The sequence below is a fragment of the Petromyzon marinus genome, chromosome 1 (genome assembly GCF_048934315.1).
Source record: "Petromyzon marinus isolate PM22_M1 ecotype Great Lakes invasive population chromosome 1, UKy_Petmar_22M1.pri1.0, whole genome shotgun sequence".
NCBI classification, from domain to species: domain Eukaryota; kingdom Metazoa; phylum Chordata; class Hyperoartia; order Petromyzontiformes; family Petromyzontidae; genus Petromyzon; species Petromyzon marinus.
The window spans coordinates 27,039,086-27,057,172 of NC_133667.1; the positions used below are offsets into that span (position 1 = coordinate 27,039,086).

Here is an 18,087-nt window from a genome sequence, read left to right on the forward strand (position 1 = left end):
TGATTCCGATGAATGGATGTACATGGGAATTATGAAGACGGGTCTTGAAAATATATTCACCATACCATTTTTGTGCGTGTTTTTGGAAAGTTACATTATTGCCGGCGAAAATTACTCACCAGTTTTTGTTCCAGGAGTGAGCAAACTCGATGAGGAGAATGAGCTGAATGAGGATGAAGAGGAAACCTCCCACCATCCCAATATACTGCCACACTGTCAACACACCACAAATCAACCGGCTTTTAATTGATGTATACTGCATTGGTAGTATAAGGCAACGACGACTCATGCATTACAGCCTTTTGTAAATCCGATACGGGAGGAAAGCCTCCCCACAATGTTGGTGGTTGTTTAACCATACTTCACCACATTGCTCAGTGCCAGTTGGTTAAGATGTGGTATAGGGTGGGGGGGGAGACGGGGGGGCAGGTCGTGCCTAAGACCAGATTCAGATATCATTCGTAGGTGATGCTTGCTATGGCTGGGTATTGAACTAAGCTCGGCAGGTTCATAGATCAGTGTGCCGCCCGATGCCACCATCGCTAAAAAACAACAACACTATAATTCTGCATGTAAAGTAAATGCAATATTGGACACATTATGAGCAAAAGACAATGATTGTAAAACGTTCTATCAATGTGTATATGGTAAATGTACCTTAAACTATACAGTACCAAGTTATTGGCAGAAAACGCTAATAATTTAAGGAACACCAATTAGAATCACTCTATCTTAGTTACAGCACGAAAATCTTTTAAAATACAAAAAATTGGTATTTTCAGTCTCCAGTAGCATATATCCATCAACAATAAACAGGTAACAATGTATCCATTCACTCTTACGCTTATAATACCTGGATTTAATGATGCATTTAACTATTGAACATGTATGCTTTAATGCCGATTATATGCAAATTAGGAATTATATACTATATATTGAGGCTAATGATGAGATTATTATTTTTTTACAAACAAGACAGAAACAAATTGAAACAAGACCTAACTTTAAGACATTTCAGAAGTGGTTGTGATATCTCGTTTCACGGACCGTTCTTTAACATGGGGCAATGCAGTCCTCTGCAGGTTTAAATTTTTTTGGCTATATAAGGTGACGCTTATAGCGCAAATTGGATAACATACGGATTTGTTTTTGTTTCAAATGCTATGGTGTCAAATTAAAGTTATTCCTGCACGGTGTACAGTCGCAAACCACGTGCAAATGCAATTTGCAATGAAATCAGTTTTCTTTGTTACAACACTGCCATCTATAGGTCCAATAGTACACTTACACCACCGCAAATGAATCATTCGTGGAGTTGTGAAATAAACTAAAACGTGAAGAAGACGTTTTGTATGCTTATTAATTTTGTTCATCAATTTAACTACTTCATGCAACAATCGTTGCTGAGGAAACTAATACAGGAAACTAAGTGTAGTGCTTGCTGCTGATTCAACCTCATTTTGGGGTGCGATTTTCTCCTTACCTTTCAGAAAGGTGTTCTGATCTGGAATAAAGAATGCCCCTGCACAAAATCCTGCCAGCATGAGGAACTTCAAAAACCAAAACCTAGGAAAAGGACATGCGTTTATCCATGTTCATTAATTACAGTACAGGCAATAGACAATTTTTACTCACATATGCTGTTGAAAATACCACTTACAACACTTGTTAATTAATGTTCTCATTCATGTCAACTCTTTTTTCAACCACAACAAAAAAGCATAGCTCCCAAATACATGACAATTTGTTTTCTCTGTTCTTACTGAATAATGTCTCGTATATTATTAGCTTTCTGTATACTTTTCACTTTATACATGTGTAGTGACATGGAATGGGTCACTATGGTGTGTAGCGCTGGTTGCTGGCAGAGAAGGGGCTCTGCTGTTGTATCAGCCCTGTCTGCCAGCAGGTCATGTGATAAGCCGGAGAAAGGGATGTGGGGCAAAGGTGATAGAGGGGGCACGTGAGGTAAAGCCCAGGAACCTTCTAGTAGGTTCTAGAAGGGGGGCGTGGCCAAAGGCGGAGCGAGGCCACGCTGGGTGGATAAAAGGGGGAGCTCCGAGCAAGGCTCGGGGCTGTTGTTTGGAGTGGAACCCGCCGTGCTGCTGGAGTCTTTGTTAACGTCTTCACCTCCTCGGCATTGTTAGTCAGGTAGCCTGTTAGCTGTCCTGACCATAGTTTAGTTACTTCTTGTACCTGTGAAGGCTATAATAAATAGAGTGCCTCCTACTATTAGTGTCTCTTGAGTGACTCACTACACATGTCAATGGTCAGTATATTTTCACAGTAACGTTGATATTATGTTCTACACCAATGACAATACAGTTACTCCCGCTTGGCTGGCAATGCAAGAGTCGGTTAAACAAAACAGACACACACTGTTGTGGCTTCAATGGGCCAACCAAATTTTTACCAAAGAAAAGCAGTTTGGTTGTCAGCATTCACATGAATGACCTGCAAATGTGTTCAAGTAGTAATATTATGCCCACAATTCACTGCATTTAAAAAAGGTATTTTTAAATAATAAATTTTCGTGACGTGTGTTACCCAAGCTCGTTTACTTTTCTTAAGTCAATATCAAAATAATAGTGTATGTTCTCTCATCAATGTGTTCATCTTTCCGTCTAAGTCTAGCTCCCAAGCATGTACATTTCCATGCTAATTTACACACTTTTCAGGTCTTTGTTCCATTTACATTTTCAGTGTCCATGTTTGTTATCCACGTGTCATAGCAGGTATTATGCACTGGGTGCTTAAAAATATCTGGTATTCTGCAGATTAAGGAATTTTAGAATGACAATTACCAGTGTAATTCTAATGATGATTACTGGTCACTACTGCACCAGGCTCAGGTGTACACCATATGCAAGGCTGGTCATCAAGATCAGTTACATTCACTCTCGTAGGCAACTTATTTCAGGGTTCATAACGGGGCAAGCAAAAAAAACCTGGCAGCACATGTGCACGCTCCAGTTCCACGTGCAGTAGTATTACTCTGGTGACCACACACCGCTGTCGGCATCTTGTATTGGCCAAGTTTCACTCCATGTGGTTTGCATTCAATGCTGATTATGAATTAGATGCAGTGCTATCGCATACTCCATGTGGAGCACCGCATGTATCAGTGTTCAGCAATAAACATGGTTGAACATATTGGATGCATTTCATAGCTGCATGTAACTTTTTAAGCAATGGCTAAAATGCTACCTCTACCGTAGATCATTAACCGTAGAAGAGTTCAATTAGATACGTATTTTATTTGCATGGGAGACTGGGAAAGTGCAAAAAATACAAGCACTACAGAAGAAAAGGCTAATAGTGAAGCACATATACAGTACAAGAAAAATCATTGCATGCAACAGTGACAAAATACCTAAAACACATATGGCCAATTGGTTCATGATAAAAAAACAACCTTATATTATGAATTTGTATGAACAGAAAATTACCATTAATTTCTTAACAATCATTAATCGTCACGCAAGCACAAACCCATTGTGTATGTAGGAGCGGCAGTCTCTGCTCGTCTTCACGTTGATGAGAATGATGGCGAAAATGAAAAAGAAGGCCGCCATCCCAAAGCACACTTTGTACACGGCAGAGTAGCCAACCAGCTTCTCACAGTCCACGCCGGCCTGGATGGCGTTGCAGAAGTCCGAGTAAAAGGGCACCTTTTGGAAATAAAGGGAGATATACAGAATGAAGGACGAAATGTGTGGTGCATTTATGCACACTCATGAATACAGTATACATCATAAGAGCCTGGCTTACATAGTGAAGTAATACTGGCAGTTCAAAGAGAGTTGTGCGTGCCACTTGGTTCTATAAATGAGGCAGGCTCTTCTGCCTGAGCAGCTTTAATACAGCAATGTGCAAACTAAAAAAGGAACCATGTTTTAGTCATCAACAGGCATTCATAGTTATCATTAGATATGACAAAATCCACTGCTGAAGGCCCGCCCCCCTCCCCAAGCTGTTGCCATCTCTCCCGATCCTACGATACAAAAAAAAACACCTAAGCACCTGCACATGAGCTGAATTGATTTATTTGTCTCACCGGTGGATGTCAGAGGACAAGTTTCACGTTCCTATTTCTCCGTGTTATTTCAAGCACATGGCTCTCCATGTTTCTTTGTGCACTTAAATAAAACTTCTCCATCATGAGCCTCTTAACCTAATCAATTTGAGTCTGATCTACTTCAATAGCTGTCCTAGGTATAAATATTTTTGCTGTTTTCCAGTTGAGTCCCTCCAACAGATATCTTACTTTAGGAGTTTTATACTATATAAACAAGAATTTCAAATAGGTGCCCATGACTACAACACCACTTGTCTTCACATGGAAAATGCGTGCAAAATAAATTATTGATCAAATAAAGACATATGTAGAGTTTCGAATTTTCCAAATATTTGTTATATTATCGTATGCAAGCACTGTATTAATATATTTTTTTTTAATCGAAATAAACAGGTGAAAGTTCTACAAAGGGGAAATGAGTGTCACCACTGAAGTACATTGTACATTCACCTTGTACCACATTTTCAATCCATTAAAAAAACTGTTAAAATGCCCAACTCTTAAGTCCAAAATCAAATGAAAACACAGTGCTATATTGTAATTGGATGTTGCTGTAATGTAATGGTTATCTCACTAAACTTGCACTTAATCCCCTGGCGTGGCAGCTGAAACAATGGCCGCGTTTCTGAAATTCCCCACCCCCGACTCAGTCCATCCGGCAATATATTTGAATTCACTACAGCTGATCGATCTGCAGTTCGCGTGTGGTTGGGTAAAGTGTGGGCACTCCCACTTCCTCGAAGACCTCTGGTTGGTGTGGAGGAGTAGGTCCTATAGAGGGGCTCTCTCGAGCTCCCTCTAGTGGATGGCCCTTACGCCAGCAGTGGCATAAGCAAGAAATTGCAGGGTGGGACCTTTACATATTTTAACTTTTACCGCAGGATATAACGTAACTTTACACGCCAGTGACCGGAAAGCCAAAGCCCCCGAACGCACATTGTTTTTCAGCGACTCGGAGATGGTTGGGGCCAGCATGAGACAGCAGACGATGGTGCCCAAGATGTGGTAGAATGTGTACATGATGCGCGAGCCCGTCGACTCCTTGATGGTGGGGCAGCACGCGCAGCATAGCGAGCAGGCGGTCGATCCAAAGCAACATGCCACCTGCACGCCAATACGAATGGAGGGCAGGAAGATGTGCAACAACACGGGTTAGCAGAAGTACATGACACCAAGCAGGCACACAAATAACGTTGAAAAAGGAGTTGGTTATCTACATCATTAGACCTCCTTTGCCAGTACCAAAATGTAATAATAGGGTTTTCCCCCTTTTTTCTGGCAACTAAACTGAAACCTTTTTACGAGGATTCATGTCTGCATTGTGGTTAATGCAGACATGAATCCTCGTAAAAAGGTCAGTTTTGTTGCTAGACAAAAGGGGAAAACCCCTATTATTACGAGTTGGTTATTATCATCCACGATCATGATAATTCATACACGTGTGATAATAACAAAATTATCAGACCTATTTACTTAAAACATTTTTACAGAAATTAAGTACATCGCACCTCTGATTAGCACGGTGGGCTACGTATGGTGCAAAAGAAGTTCAACATACATACGTGACCTCAATTTACTATGAGCCAAGAATGTCTGTATGTCCCACGCGTGACGTCACTTCACGTCGGCCAGCCCCCCTCATTAATAGTCATGAACTGGTGACGTCCTCCACATGGACCCCCCCTCATTAATAATCATAAGTGGGTAACGTCACTCCACATGGGGGGGGGGGGGTGAGGCGCCTCCTCCCCCTTCCTCAGCGTCAACTTACAACCCTCACAACAAAGGCAGAACCCTCACGTCACGTGATCTCCACAACGCTATTGAGACGTAAAAAGGACGTCATGATGAACAAGGGATTATAACCTTTAAATGAAATAAGTCTGTGTCACCGCGGCCTTACAAATTGTACACGAATTGATGCAATGAATATCACGTTGCCGTCTGATTTTCGCTTGCAGGTTTCAGATTTACTGAAATACACCCGTCCTTGGACGGGACAAAGGCTAGGTATAAATAAATTCCTTTTACCTGGGGCCCTACAACTCACAACTGCTATTATCCATGCTCCCAATTGATCTGGAGAAACTCCAGTTATTCCCACATACATTTGAATATGAAGAATCAATCAGGAATTATTTTCAGATGGGCTTGGAAAGTAGGATCTGTCATAGCGTCTCCCTCGCGTCTAGATAATTGGGAGGTCACCACGTATGTATTTATATTTTTTGTAATGACTGTCATAATACATTGCATTACAAGAACAACATCTCTATTTTCTCAAACCAGCATTGGGTGGCACTAATCTTAGCTGATCAACCTTAAGCAGTGGTGACACATTTCTACATTATTACAGTAGGAGTCATTCCACAGTTCAGTGCTTCGCAGCTAGTGTGCCACGGCAGTCCCAGGTGTGCCGTGCGGTATTTTCAAAATTATGGGAAGACATGTCAAAAGCCTCCACCTCCACCGCCACCTCTCCATTGGTCAGGCATAAAGAAGTATGGCAGACAGCCGTCAGCCCCCACTGCCAGCCCTCAACTCACAGACATGGAGACACACACAGATATGCAGAGACACGCAGAGACACGCACACGGAGATGGGCACACACAAACAAAAACACATGGAGACACACACACGGAGACATTCAAACAACAACAACCGTTCACCACTAAGTGGCGGTGACGTCACCATGGTGCTTGTGCCATGCTAGGTGCACTTTGAGGCCACATGAAGTGCTCGGGGTTGACCGTGTGAGTCATCTCAGTCGGTCATGCCCGTTTAACCTGGCGCTCTGCTCGTTGCTGTAAGCAGTAAGCATCGCTCCTTTGCCCTTCGTTGTTGCTGGAGGGTGACTGCCTCTAACTCCCCAACAGCGTTCTTCACGAACCTCCTTCCACAGAGGCTAATCTTGACACTGCTGGTACCAGTCATCAGGAAGTCCAATCATCTCCACATCCTTGTGTACCACTTCAGTCTATCTCTTCTCTAGCCTGTGCCACGCTCATTCAGCCCCATCTATCCAGAGAAACACAAGTTGGTTTGCTTTGCCGTGGCTGGGCATGCGGGCTACATGACCCAGCCAACGCAGCCTCGTTTTCCGGAGCTCCAATGATGGGACTGTCCAGATATTTCAAGCATCTGTGAGCTCCTCATACAATCCAGTCTAGTTAAACCCAGGATGTACCGTAGGCAGGCGAGCCTGAATGTTTCAAAATGGCACAGATGTTCCTGTAGAGAGTTTCACGTTTTGCAAGCATAGAGAAGGGAGGGCATAAGTGTGGCCAAGAAGACCTGGAGCTTTGTATGGAGCAACAGGCCAGGTAGCTTTCACACAGCGTTACGCAGCTGATAAAAAGATAATGCCGCCCAACTGATTCGGACTGAGACTTCGGCTGCCAAACCATTGGTGTATTGCTTAATAAAGATGGAAATTTCTCCACTCTCTCCAGAACTGGTGCTGTGTTTGTGTAGGGCTTATGATCAGGCCCCATCTCTAGCAGCATGCTCCAGGTTCAGCAGTAGCATCTCCAACTCCTTCTCAGAGTGGGGAGCAGTCACCAAATCCGCATACATATGGTTGACCAATAAGAAGCCATCCCTTGACCACACCTTGGCATCGATCAGCCCCCCATTATATCCATACCAGATGGAAATTCCACCGGTACATCCATTGAAAACTTCTTCAACCATGTGATCAAAGAAGATGTTAACTTGTGTAGGGACAAAGATGAACAGAAAATGGTTCCAACACCCAGCTACACAACTTTACCCAGGCATGCCCACCATCATGAAGGTCCCCAATTATTGTTAGCATATGGTCTGAGACTCTGAAAGCATGAAGAACAACCCAGAGCCCTGGTATATTTATGGCATCATAGGCTTTGACCAGGTCAATAAAACAGAGATATAGGCCATGTTTAAATTATCTACACCTCAGCTGTAACATACGGAGAAAGAAAATTGCGTCTGTGCAGGACCACCCTAGTCGGAAACCACAATGGGGCTTTGCAAGCTTCTCGCCAGTGGCAAGGTGATGTTGAATCATTCTTGCCAGAACATTTCTCGGCACACTACGGGAGATGCCCCGGTACATGAATACTCACACTTAGACACTCGGATAACGACTGAGATACAGACAATATTAAGCAATACACAATAAATATCGCAATTCCTTATAGAGGAGTCACATGCTAAGTGGCTGATTACTGATCTATTACATAATTGCAATACCCCCCACCTCTGATCACGAAACGTGATGGAGTTCAACAATGATGACGTCATCATGCACTATTTAAGACCGGAAGGAGGTGGATGGCTTCACTATTCTGGCAAATCGCCCGAAGATGCTGGATGTAATTACCAGTGAAACGTTCTAAATGTTGTGGATTCACTCTTCAAACACACCGGTGGGCTGAAGAAGTAACTAATTTGCGTTTTGTTAACGTGACACATGTTTTTTACTTATTGGCCGTGTCGGGTTGTGGAGGGTTGTGACATTTATAATAACGCGATCTAACTCAAAAACCTTTATTATGTTCTTGTTTGCCGTTTCGTATTGTAATCTTCATCACAGTCCACCTGAAATAGGTGTGCATATATTGATGTTCATTGTAGTTGTCTCAAGAAATATTTATTTAACTATTTATCAAACCTGTTATACATGACTACAGTACCAAGCTTTAATGTACTCAAGGTTTCATGGCCAGGGGTGGGGAACGTCCGGCCCGCGGGCCGTATGAGGCCCGCGAAATCATTTGGTGTGGCCCTGCAGGCGGGACTCGAAATTCAATAAATCCAGGAGCAAACCTGGAAAAGCAGTTGCGAGTAACAAAATCATCAATACCAGCTGCTAACATCACACGCCTCGCCAAAGAGAAGCAGTTCCAGCCATTGCATTAGGGGTGAGTTCATTACATGTTTGACCAAATATAACAGGCTAATTTTTAAGTTGATCATTTTGTATGGCCCGCGAATGATGTTATGAATATCCAAATGGCCCTTGGCAGAAAAAAAGTTTCCCCACCCCTGTTCTAGGCAATTATATTTAATGCACGCCAGGTACATAGCTACTGCATGATCTACTACAATACTGTGCCGTATTACTTGATTCAAAATAGATACAATTGTGGTGACATTTGATCGTTAATTGGCTTCTGTTCTCTGGCCTATCCAGGGTCAGGTACAAGTGGATTATATGCACTCTGTGCGATTCAATTAATAATTACGAACAGTGTAAATAAATCCTTTGCAGTTCCCCCTACTTGAGATATATTTAAAAAAAAAATGATCACAAACTGCTTTAACATCTCCGAATATCATGGTTGGCTACGTAGGGAGCGACTTAAGTTCAACATACATGGTTGGATGGGTGTGACAACTTCATACTTTAAATAATTATACAAACTCTATGGATTATTATTATTTGTTTCCTTCCTGGAGCAAAAAAGCAGGACTTGTTTATTTCAAAAATAGAAAACAAAGTGGATGGGTTCATATTCTTGGTTCTTTCGGTAAAGTCACGTATAAGGGAAACAATAAAATAACAAAAATATAAAACAATAAAATTCTCACGACATTTCGACTGCAACACAAGCAGTCATCATCAGGTGTGAAACCCACAGCAAGAAAATTTGAAAAAATTTGAAAAAAGTTTTTTCAAATTTTATATATGAATCCCTGCAGTCACGAAAGCTTTAAATCAAAATTTTAAGTGGATGGGTGTTCGTACCTGTCAACCCCTTATCAGTACCTACCTTATTATAGACCAATTCAGGCCTTATTGGTCACCCCGTGCCCTTATAAATCTCAACGTTCATCCTACAAAACCCATCACAGGGGAGAAACACAAACAAACAATTTTTTGTTGTTGCCCGTGTTGAAACGGCTGTACGCCGCATGGACATGAAAAGTCAATTTCCCTCTACAAGAATACGGGGTTAAACCCTATGGGTTGACAGCTATGGGTTTTGTTGAATTGGTGGTGGGGGGGTGGGCACACAACCCCAATGTGTATCCTCTTGCTCCTGTGATGCCACCAAAGCCTCGATCTGTTCCCGACTTATCCTCAGCTTATTGTCGCGTCTGCCAAGATGCACCAAGTCGCCCCCCCAACCCACCCCCCACGGAACCGCCGTGCTCTGCTTAAGGATGTCACTTTTGCCGTGGAAGGTAAATAGGATTGTTTATCGTAATCCAACTACGCTGGAAGAGAGAGGAGGGGGCACATCTGCTTGGTCGAGCATGGCACTTACAGTGGCGGGTTGCGCAATATCTCGGCTCGTTGGGAGGCAATGTTGGAGAGAGAGGGCTCAAGAGGGGTGTGGGTGGTGGTGTGGTTGAACCGCATGGCAAAACAAAGTCGCATGGCAAAACAAAGTCACATACCGTGTCAACCCAGTTTAACACGTAGGCTTTCGCGACCAATATCATCCATGATAGAGGGTTTTTTGGGGGTTAGATCGCGTATGTGTGTCGTTAAAACCCGCCACCACCCGACACGGCCAACTAGTAAGGGTTGTCACGTAAACAGAACGTGGCCAATTCGTCACTAGTACAGCCACACCGGTGTGTTGGAGAGCCAAGCCAACAACATTTACAATCTTGAGTACGACGTTTCGCCAGTAATTACAACTAGCTTCATCAGGCGCCAGCCAGATTTGTGGAGAAGTCCACCAGTTTCGTTCCTTTTATTTAGAGTTGGACTTCTCCACAAATCTGGCTGTCGCCTGATGAAGCTAGTTGTGTCGGGTGGCGGTGGGTTTTAACGACACATTTATATATTTACGCGATCTAACCCAAAAAAAATATCTTATCGCGTCAACCCACACGGTTTAGCCCGTGATGCTGTACAGGGAAATAGAGTTTCCGGGTCCATGCGGCGTACAGCCGTTTCGATACGGGCAAACATTGTATTTCTTTATTTGTTTGTGTTTCTCCCTTGTAAATGGGACTTTGTAGGATGAACGTTGAGTTTATAAGGGCACGGGGGTGACCAATAAGGTCTGAACCTGTCTGTAATAATGTAGGGGGGCACTGCTCAGGGGTTGAGAGCTATGAATGGAGTTCATGGGCCCCGCTCAATGCGCAAGATGACTCAACTCTTCCACCGCAACGCAACACGCCTGCTAGCCATGCTGGCGTCACGCAAACACACAAAGATCGTGGCATTTGACCACCGATTACACTTGGAAGAGCAGAAATAACTCGCATTCGTCAAGAACACTGTCGCCTTCAAAGGGTACAAATGTATAAACGGGCGACGTTTCGGCGCAACAGCCCTTCGTCATGACACATACAACTTATTAAAGGCCACTGTTGCTGTTGACAAATGTGTTGAGTTGGTTTGTTGTCGTTAATTGTGCATCACCCATTGCCAACGCAGCAGCAGCATCAACCAAAAACATGTGTTCATACTTGCTTGGGAGGATTACATATGGTATGAATGATTAACTAAAGGTAGTAGTGTGGAGCTAATTGTGTACTGGCTGTACAGGCGACTGTGGGTAATGCCAAAGGCAAAGATACTGTATACAATTGTTTGGTGATGCTGTCGTACAATACCGTACTGTACAGGGTGTTCCAGATGTCTTGTGGCCCCACCCTCCCCATTTAATTCTCAAAAATGTTTAATGGTTTATTTAAAACAGAAATTAATATGCCAAAGGAAAAACAATGTCAGGGACCAATTAATTTTTTTTGGAGGGGGGGTGTCACAAGACAACTGGACCACCCTGTACACGCCACCACCTGCCTTTGGGTAAGGACCTACATTGACAATGGCTCTCTGCTTACAGTCTTTCACAATCCCCAGATCGCATTACAACAATGACAGTCACTGGCACTTGTACAGACATTTGCAGACCACAGTACTTTATCGTTACACGTAGAGTACGTTTTCTAGACGTACACAAACACCTGCAGCCCTCTAAATCACACCTCACCCCCCCACACACGCCAGACCACACACAGGCCCTTGTGCAATGTGAGTGGTTAACAACAACCACCATGCGTGATCTCATAGCAAATAGTTGTTATGAGTTAGCGCATGCACACATGTGAAATGCGCACACGGTGTACTAGTAAGGTGGGCGATACGTGTAAAGTGGATAATAATCAGGTGTACGTGTGAGGTGTGCATCAAGGCAGAAAATGCACCGAGGAGAGTTGCAGTGTTGTACTCTACTCCTATGCGCCCGCATCTATGCTGCCGGCGTGGTGAAGCATGGAGGGGCGCCTTCGCCTCCTCGTCATCCAGCAGTGGATATGGAGAGGAGGGCCGTGTATTGTCATAATTCAGTCACTAGTTACGACTTGTACATCATTACAGGTGTTAAGACGTTCAAACTCCAAACATCGGTGCACGTGCCTACTACGGTGCACGTGCTCATTACGGTGCACTGCAACTGCTTGGTCTCACACACCGGTGAAGACGGCAAACCTTTTTATTTATTTACACGCTTTTATTTAATTTTACACGCTTTCATGTAATTTTACACGCTTTTAGTTAACTCGCTCTGTCTGTTGTCGTATCCTCAAATCTTGTAACTCAATTCTAACCCATTTCCCAACGTCGTATCGACTGCAAATTTGGTACGCGTATGTCATACTGATGACAATACTATATTCTGTCATTAAAAAGTATATATTTTTAAGCAATCTTTTTTTTAGATCTTATGTTTCGGCTGTAGATCACCACGGTCCCCTTACTTTATGGCAAGCTTCGGGGCCACTTTCTCGAGTCGTGGCGTTCTGCCACATTACTCGTAGGGTACATTTCCTTAAAGCGTGTTTAAAAAAGTATTTTTTAATATTACTTTTTAGTTTTAGGTCCCAGTGTTAAGAGCCGGAGAAGAAGGGCGAACAAACACAAGCCCTCGCAAGGCCTTCACGTCAGTTTAACACACGCGTAGGAGGATTTCGCGACCAATATCATACATGTGATGAGGTTTCTGGGTTAGATCGCGTCAATGTATAAATGTGTCGTTAAAACCCGAAGCCTCTACGTAGGGCCAGAAACAAGTGGACTCCTCCACAAATCTGGCTGTCGCCTGATGAAGCTAGTTGTAATTACTGGCGAAACGTCGTACTCAAAGATTGTAAATGTTGTTCGCTTGGCTCTCCAACACACCGGTGTGGCTGTACTAGTATACTACACTATATACTACATTACTATACACTACACTATACACTAGTGCTGTACTAGTGACGAATTGGCCACGTTCTGTTCACGTGACAACCCTTACTAGATGGCCGTGTCGGGTGGTGGCGGGTTTAACGACACAATATTGATATATTTACACGACCTAACCCCCCGAAATAAAACCTCTATTATGGTTTCCCGTGTTTGTCACAGAGCAGCAAGACGCCGAACCGCGAACCTGCTCGGAGCACTCACCTGGGCGAGGAGGCACGGCAGACACATGGCTCTCGTCGGGGGGGTCCCACGGACTCCACCACCACCACCACCGCCTTGGGAGAGTCGAGCCCAAAGTAATCCACCACCAGACTCACCCTAACGCCCAAAGTAATCCACCACCAGACTCACCCTAACTCCCAAAGTAATCCACCACCAGACTCACCCTAACTCCCAAAGTAATCCACCACCAGACTCACCCTAACTCCCAAAGTAATTCAACACCAGGCTCACCCTAATTCCCAAAGTAATCCACCACCAGACTCACCCTAACTCCCAAAGTAATCCACCACCAGGCTCACCCTAACTCCCAAAGTAATCCAACACCAGACTCACCCTAACTCCCAAAGTAATACATCAGACTCACCCTAACTCCCAAAGTAATCCACCACCAGGCTCACCCTAACTTCCAAAGTAATCCACCACCAGGCTCACCCTAACTCCCAAAGTAATCCACCACCAGACTCACCCTAACTCCCAAAGTAATACAACACCAGACTCACCCTAACTCCCAAAGTAATCCACCACCAGGCTCACCCTAACTTCCAAAGTAATCCACCACCAGACTCACCCTAACTCCCAAAGTAATCCAACACCAGACTCACCCTAACTCCCAAAATAATCCACCACCATACTCGCCCTAACTCCCAAAGTAATCCACCACCAGGCTCACCCTAACTCCCAAAGTAATCCACCACCAGACTCACCCTAACTCCCAAAGTAATCCACCACCAGACTCACCCCAACTCCCAAAGTAATCCACCACCAGGCTCACCCTAACTCCCAAAGTAATCCACCACCAGGCTCACCCTAACTCCCAAAGTAATCCAACACCAGACTCACCCTAACTCCCAAAGTAATCTAACACCAGGCTCACCCTAACTCCCAAAGTAATCCAACACCAGACTCACCCTAACTCCCAAAATAATCCAACACCAGACTCACCCTAACTCCCAAAATAATCCACCACCATACTCGCCCTAACTCCCAAAGTAATCCACCACCAGGCTCACCCTAACTCCCAAAGTAATCCACCACCAGACTCACCCTAACTCCCAAAGTAATTCACCACCAGACTCACCCTAACTCCCAAAGTAATCCACCACCAGGCTCACCCTAACTCCCAAAGTAATCCACCACCAGGCTCACCCTAACTCCCAAAGTAATCCACCACCAGACTCACCCTAACTCTCAAAGTAATCCACCACCCGACTCCCCCTAAACAAGAACTGGAACGGCGCAGCTGTGGGGGGCTCAATATAAATGACGCAGGTGCTGCCCCCCCAGGACTCGGCGAGGCCGCAGCAGAACGAGAGGATGACGCCCGGCAGAAGCTTCCTCGGGCGGGGTTTTCGCCGTCGAACCAAACTGTTGCTAAAATAAACGCAAGGACACGTTTACGTTTAGGAATTCGTTGTTGCAACAGCACCCACCCCCCCCAACCACCACCACCACAAACCCACCAACCACCACCACCAACCTCCCAACAACCACCACCACCAACCTCCCAACAACCACCACCACCAACCCCTGCACCTCACAACCTCCTCTGCACCCTACACCTCCACCTCCTAGCTCTGGCAGCAACGTGACGACGACGTGCTCGTCTCTGTAGTCCGCCCAAAACCCCGACGGGCCTCGCCTCCCGTGTCCCTTGTAACACGGAAACCGACGAGAGAGACAGAGAGAGAGGAGGAGGGGGGGGTCCAAACACAGCTCAGGCAGAAAACGTCCTCGGACTCGTTGTTGTTGTTGTAACTTTCTGCCACCTAAATATTGACGCGGCACTCTGCACCACGGCACCGCCACCCGCAGACGTAACCGGCGTCGGCTCTTCCCGGCCTCTTGCCCACCCTAACGCCGACGTTACGTGTTTACAACAACACGTGTTTACAACAACGCGTAACTATATGGGCAACGGACCCTACTTGGTTGCGATGTCCAAATGCTTTGCTAACGGACGTCCATCCATTTACCCTATTGACCTCTCTCCCCCGGCAGACGCTTTGCTAGAAGCAGGCACCGTCGTGCACACAGACGCTGCGGTCCCAATGCTTAAAGCGCCAAGGTTCTCAGCAGAACTGTAATAAGTCTGGCTAACGTGTAAATCCCAATGCGGCGCTTACGTTGCACTGTACACGGTAACTGTGTGTTATTTCCTTTGCCCACGCCGTGGCAGTAGAGGGCTACCTACAGCTTGGTTACTCGCGTGTTTTTGTTGTTGTTAATGATTGGCAATTTGTGACATTTACGTCCACGCTATTGGCGGTCGAGAGCCACGTGGAGGTTGGCCCTATGTTATTGATTTGCGTGAAAAATCAAGCGCCCTCTGTTGATTATTGCTAATTTGTGAAATGTTGCTATCATCGCCATCGTAGTCATAAAGCACTTTTTTTTTTACAAAATTGAAAATTGCGCAATGATGTATGTACAGATGCACGCTTGGAATGACATTGAGATCATTAAAATCCTACAATTTATTGCACAGCACCTATGGGGCCGTCCATAAATGACGTCACGCGATTTTGGACGATTTTTGACCCCTTTCCCTAGTCACACGGCGTCACAAAAAGTCAGACCCCCCCCTCAAATATGACGTCACAAAGCTCTGCCCCCCCCCCAAATAAAACATGCTTCAAATCGCTTTAAACGATTGTCATTGTAGTGCGTATTTAATGTGCCGCTGCACTCTGATGTTGTAGGAGAAAACATTTATTAAAAAGTCTATTTCATAAGGTAGAACGTGTTGTTTATATTTAAAGTTTCGCATTTTGATGTGACGTCACATTTCTCAAACCCCCTCCACCCCCTCGTCACAAATGTCTGACCCCCCCCCCCAGGTGCGTGACGTCACACAGACCATACGTGCTGTCAAACCCAATAGTTTAAAATGCGTGGCGGCCCTCACACTGATGCCTTGACGGCGAAAGTGGGCCCCCTCTGAAAATGTGTGAAGAACACTGGCGTAGAAGGAGCCATGAGATGGCCTCGTTTGCAGGCGCTGGGTGGATTGCGGCATCGCAGGACAGTGAGGAATGTTGACGCTTGGGGAAGAACATCATCCAGCAGTGGATTTAGCATGGCTGATCATGGTTCATTGGAGAAATCGCTGGCCACACTGTGGCAGTAAAGAGCTATGGAGGTGGCATACTGATGATAATGCTAATTTGTGAATTGGCAAATAATCACAAACATTCAGCCCGTCATGATTGGTGTAACTTGTAATAGCTTTTGCAACAAACATTTTGAACTTTGTTTACCTGTTGGATCCTCATCTTAAATCAGGCTATGTCAAACTTATAACACTTTTTAAAGCGTGCGATACCGAAGCCAGGGGAAAAGCAAACGAAGCCCGATATTAATTCGTATATTTAGTTATATTGCTGCCCAGGCTGGCAGCAGAGAGCTATAGATGTGTCTGGTTTGCTCACGATAATACAATTCCATGGTGGATGTGTTCTCTCCTTTGGCTGCCATTCCATCCATAGTCTTTTCCATCAGCCAACATCTTTTCTATTCATGCATCATGCACAAATCCACTTTCTTTTCTTCTGAGATGTCTATGAAGTTCAGTTTTTCCTGACTCACGTTCTCTAGGAAAGCTGTCTCTCCACACTTTGCACAGCTTTTATGCTGTAATGTCCGTGTTTCTGAATTACATCACAGCTGGCAAAATACACAAATTAAAAACGACTTCAGGCAAATGGTTAACAGCTTTTCAGTTGCACGTGTATAATGAATTGGATCAAACACAAGAAAATCGAAATGAATGTTGTTTCCTAAAAGTTTTTGAAATGACCTTAATCAGAAAAACACGTTTTGTGTTGCCTTTCAACAATCTGGAACTATATAATATTGTTGGAGGTAGTGGAACATGCGTAAAAAACACCAAACTATTCAACCTTGGCTAAACATAAAGTTGGTACAGTACGATGAACAAATGGTTTGTGCTGTCTGGTAAAATTCGTGCTGAGGTCTGGACTATAACCAATTCCCAAAAGAATACATTTCAAAGAACTGAGCTACATTCCTCAAGACTGTAACAGAATAATTTACAACATACACAATAATTAAATGTTCATGTCGAGCCCTTTTTGTCAATCCACTTCTGGGTGAGGGTCACCCCATGTGGCTGCGAGCTGCGGGTGTTATTTGACCATACTTCATCATGCTGGTCAGTATGGGTTGGTGAAAGAAAGGCATTGGTGCATAGTACATCATAAAACAAAATTCCTGTTCTACCCTCCGCTTTTGCGGTCATCTGGAACGCTCTTTCTTCCGATATTAGGAAGCCACTGAAGCTTTGCACTTTTAAATCAAAATTGAAAACTAATTTCTTGGGAACTTTTTTTGTGTTTAATTAGTTGTCCTTCCCCTGCACCTCCGATTAACACGGTTGGCTATGTACGGTGCAAAAGAAGTTCAACATACATACATGTCCTCAATTTCTACACGTAGGCTTTTGCAACCAGTATTATGCATAATAAAGGTTTTTGGATTAGATCGGGGAAGTATAAATGTGCTGCAACCCTCCAACACCCGACACAGCCAATCAGTAAAAAAAATGTGTCACGTTAACAAAACGCCAATTAT

At 44.3% G+C, this 18,087-nt stretch overlaps 1 protein-coding gene across 2 annotated transcripts in view; it reads right to left on the bottom strand.

The window, feature by feature from the left end:
• The window catches only part of LOC116939048 (serine incorporator 5-like), a 64,685-nt gene extending 49,742 nt beyond the window's left edge, over positions 1 to 14,943 (bottom strand). The window contains exons 1-5 of one of the 2 annotated variants that reach the window (XR_004402366.2): positions 13,477 to 14,943; positions 5,015 to 5,182; positions 3,493 to 3,671; positions 1,484 to 1,566; positions 120 to 213 (exon numbers count right to left, since the gene is read on the bottom strand). Coding sequence is in view for 1 of the 2 variants with exons in the window: in XM_032946932.2 (XP_032802823.1) it covers positions 120 to 213; positions 1,484 to 1,566; positions 3,493 to 3,671; positions 5,015 to 5,182; positions 13,477 to 13,503 (551 nt within the window). In the remaining variant the exon portion in view is untranslated. The remainder of the gene's footprint in view (positions 1 to 119; positions 214 to 1,483; positions 1,567 to 3,492; positions 3,672 to 5,014; positions 5,183 to 13,476) is intronic. The other variant, XM_032946932.2, reaches the window with a different exon arrangement.
• Positions 14,944 to 18,087: the final 3,144 nt, after the last annotated feature.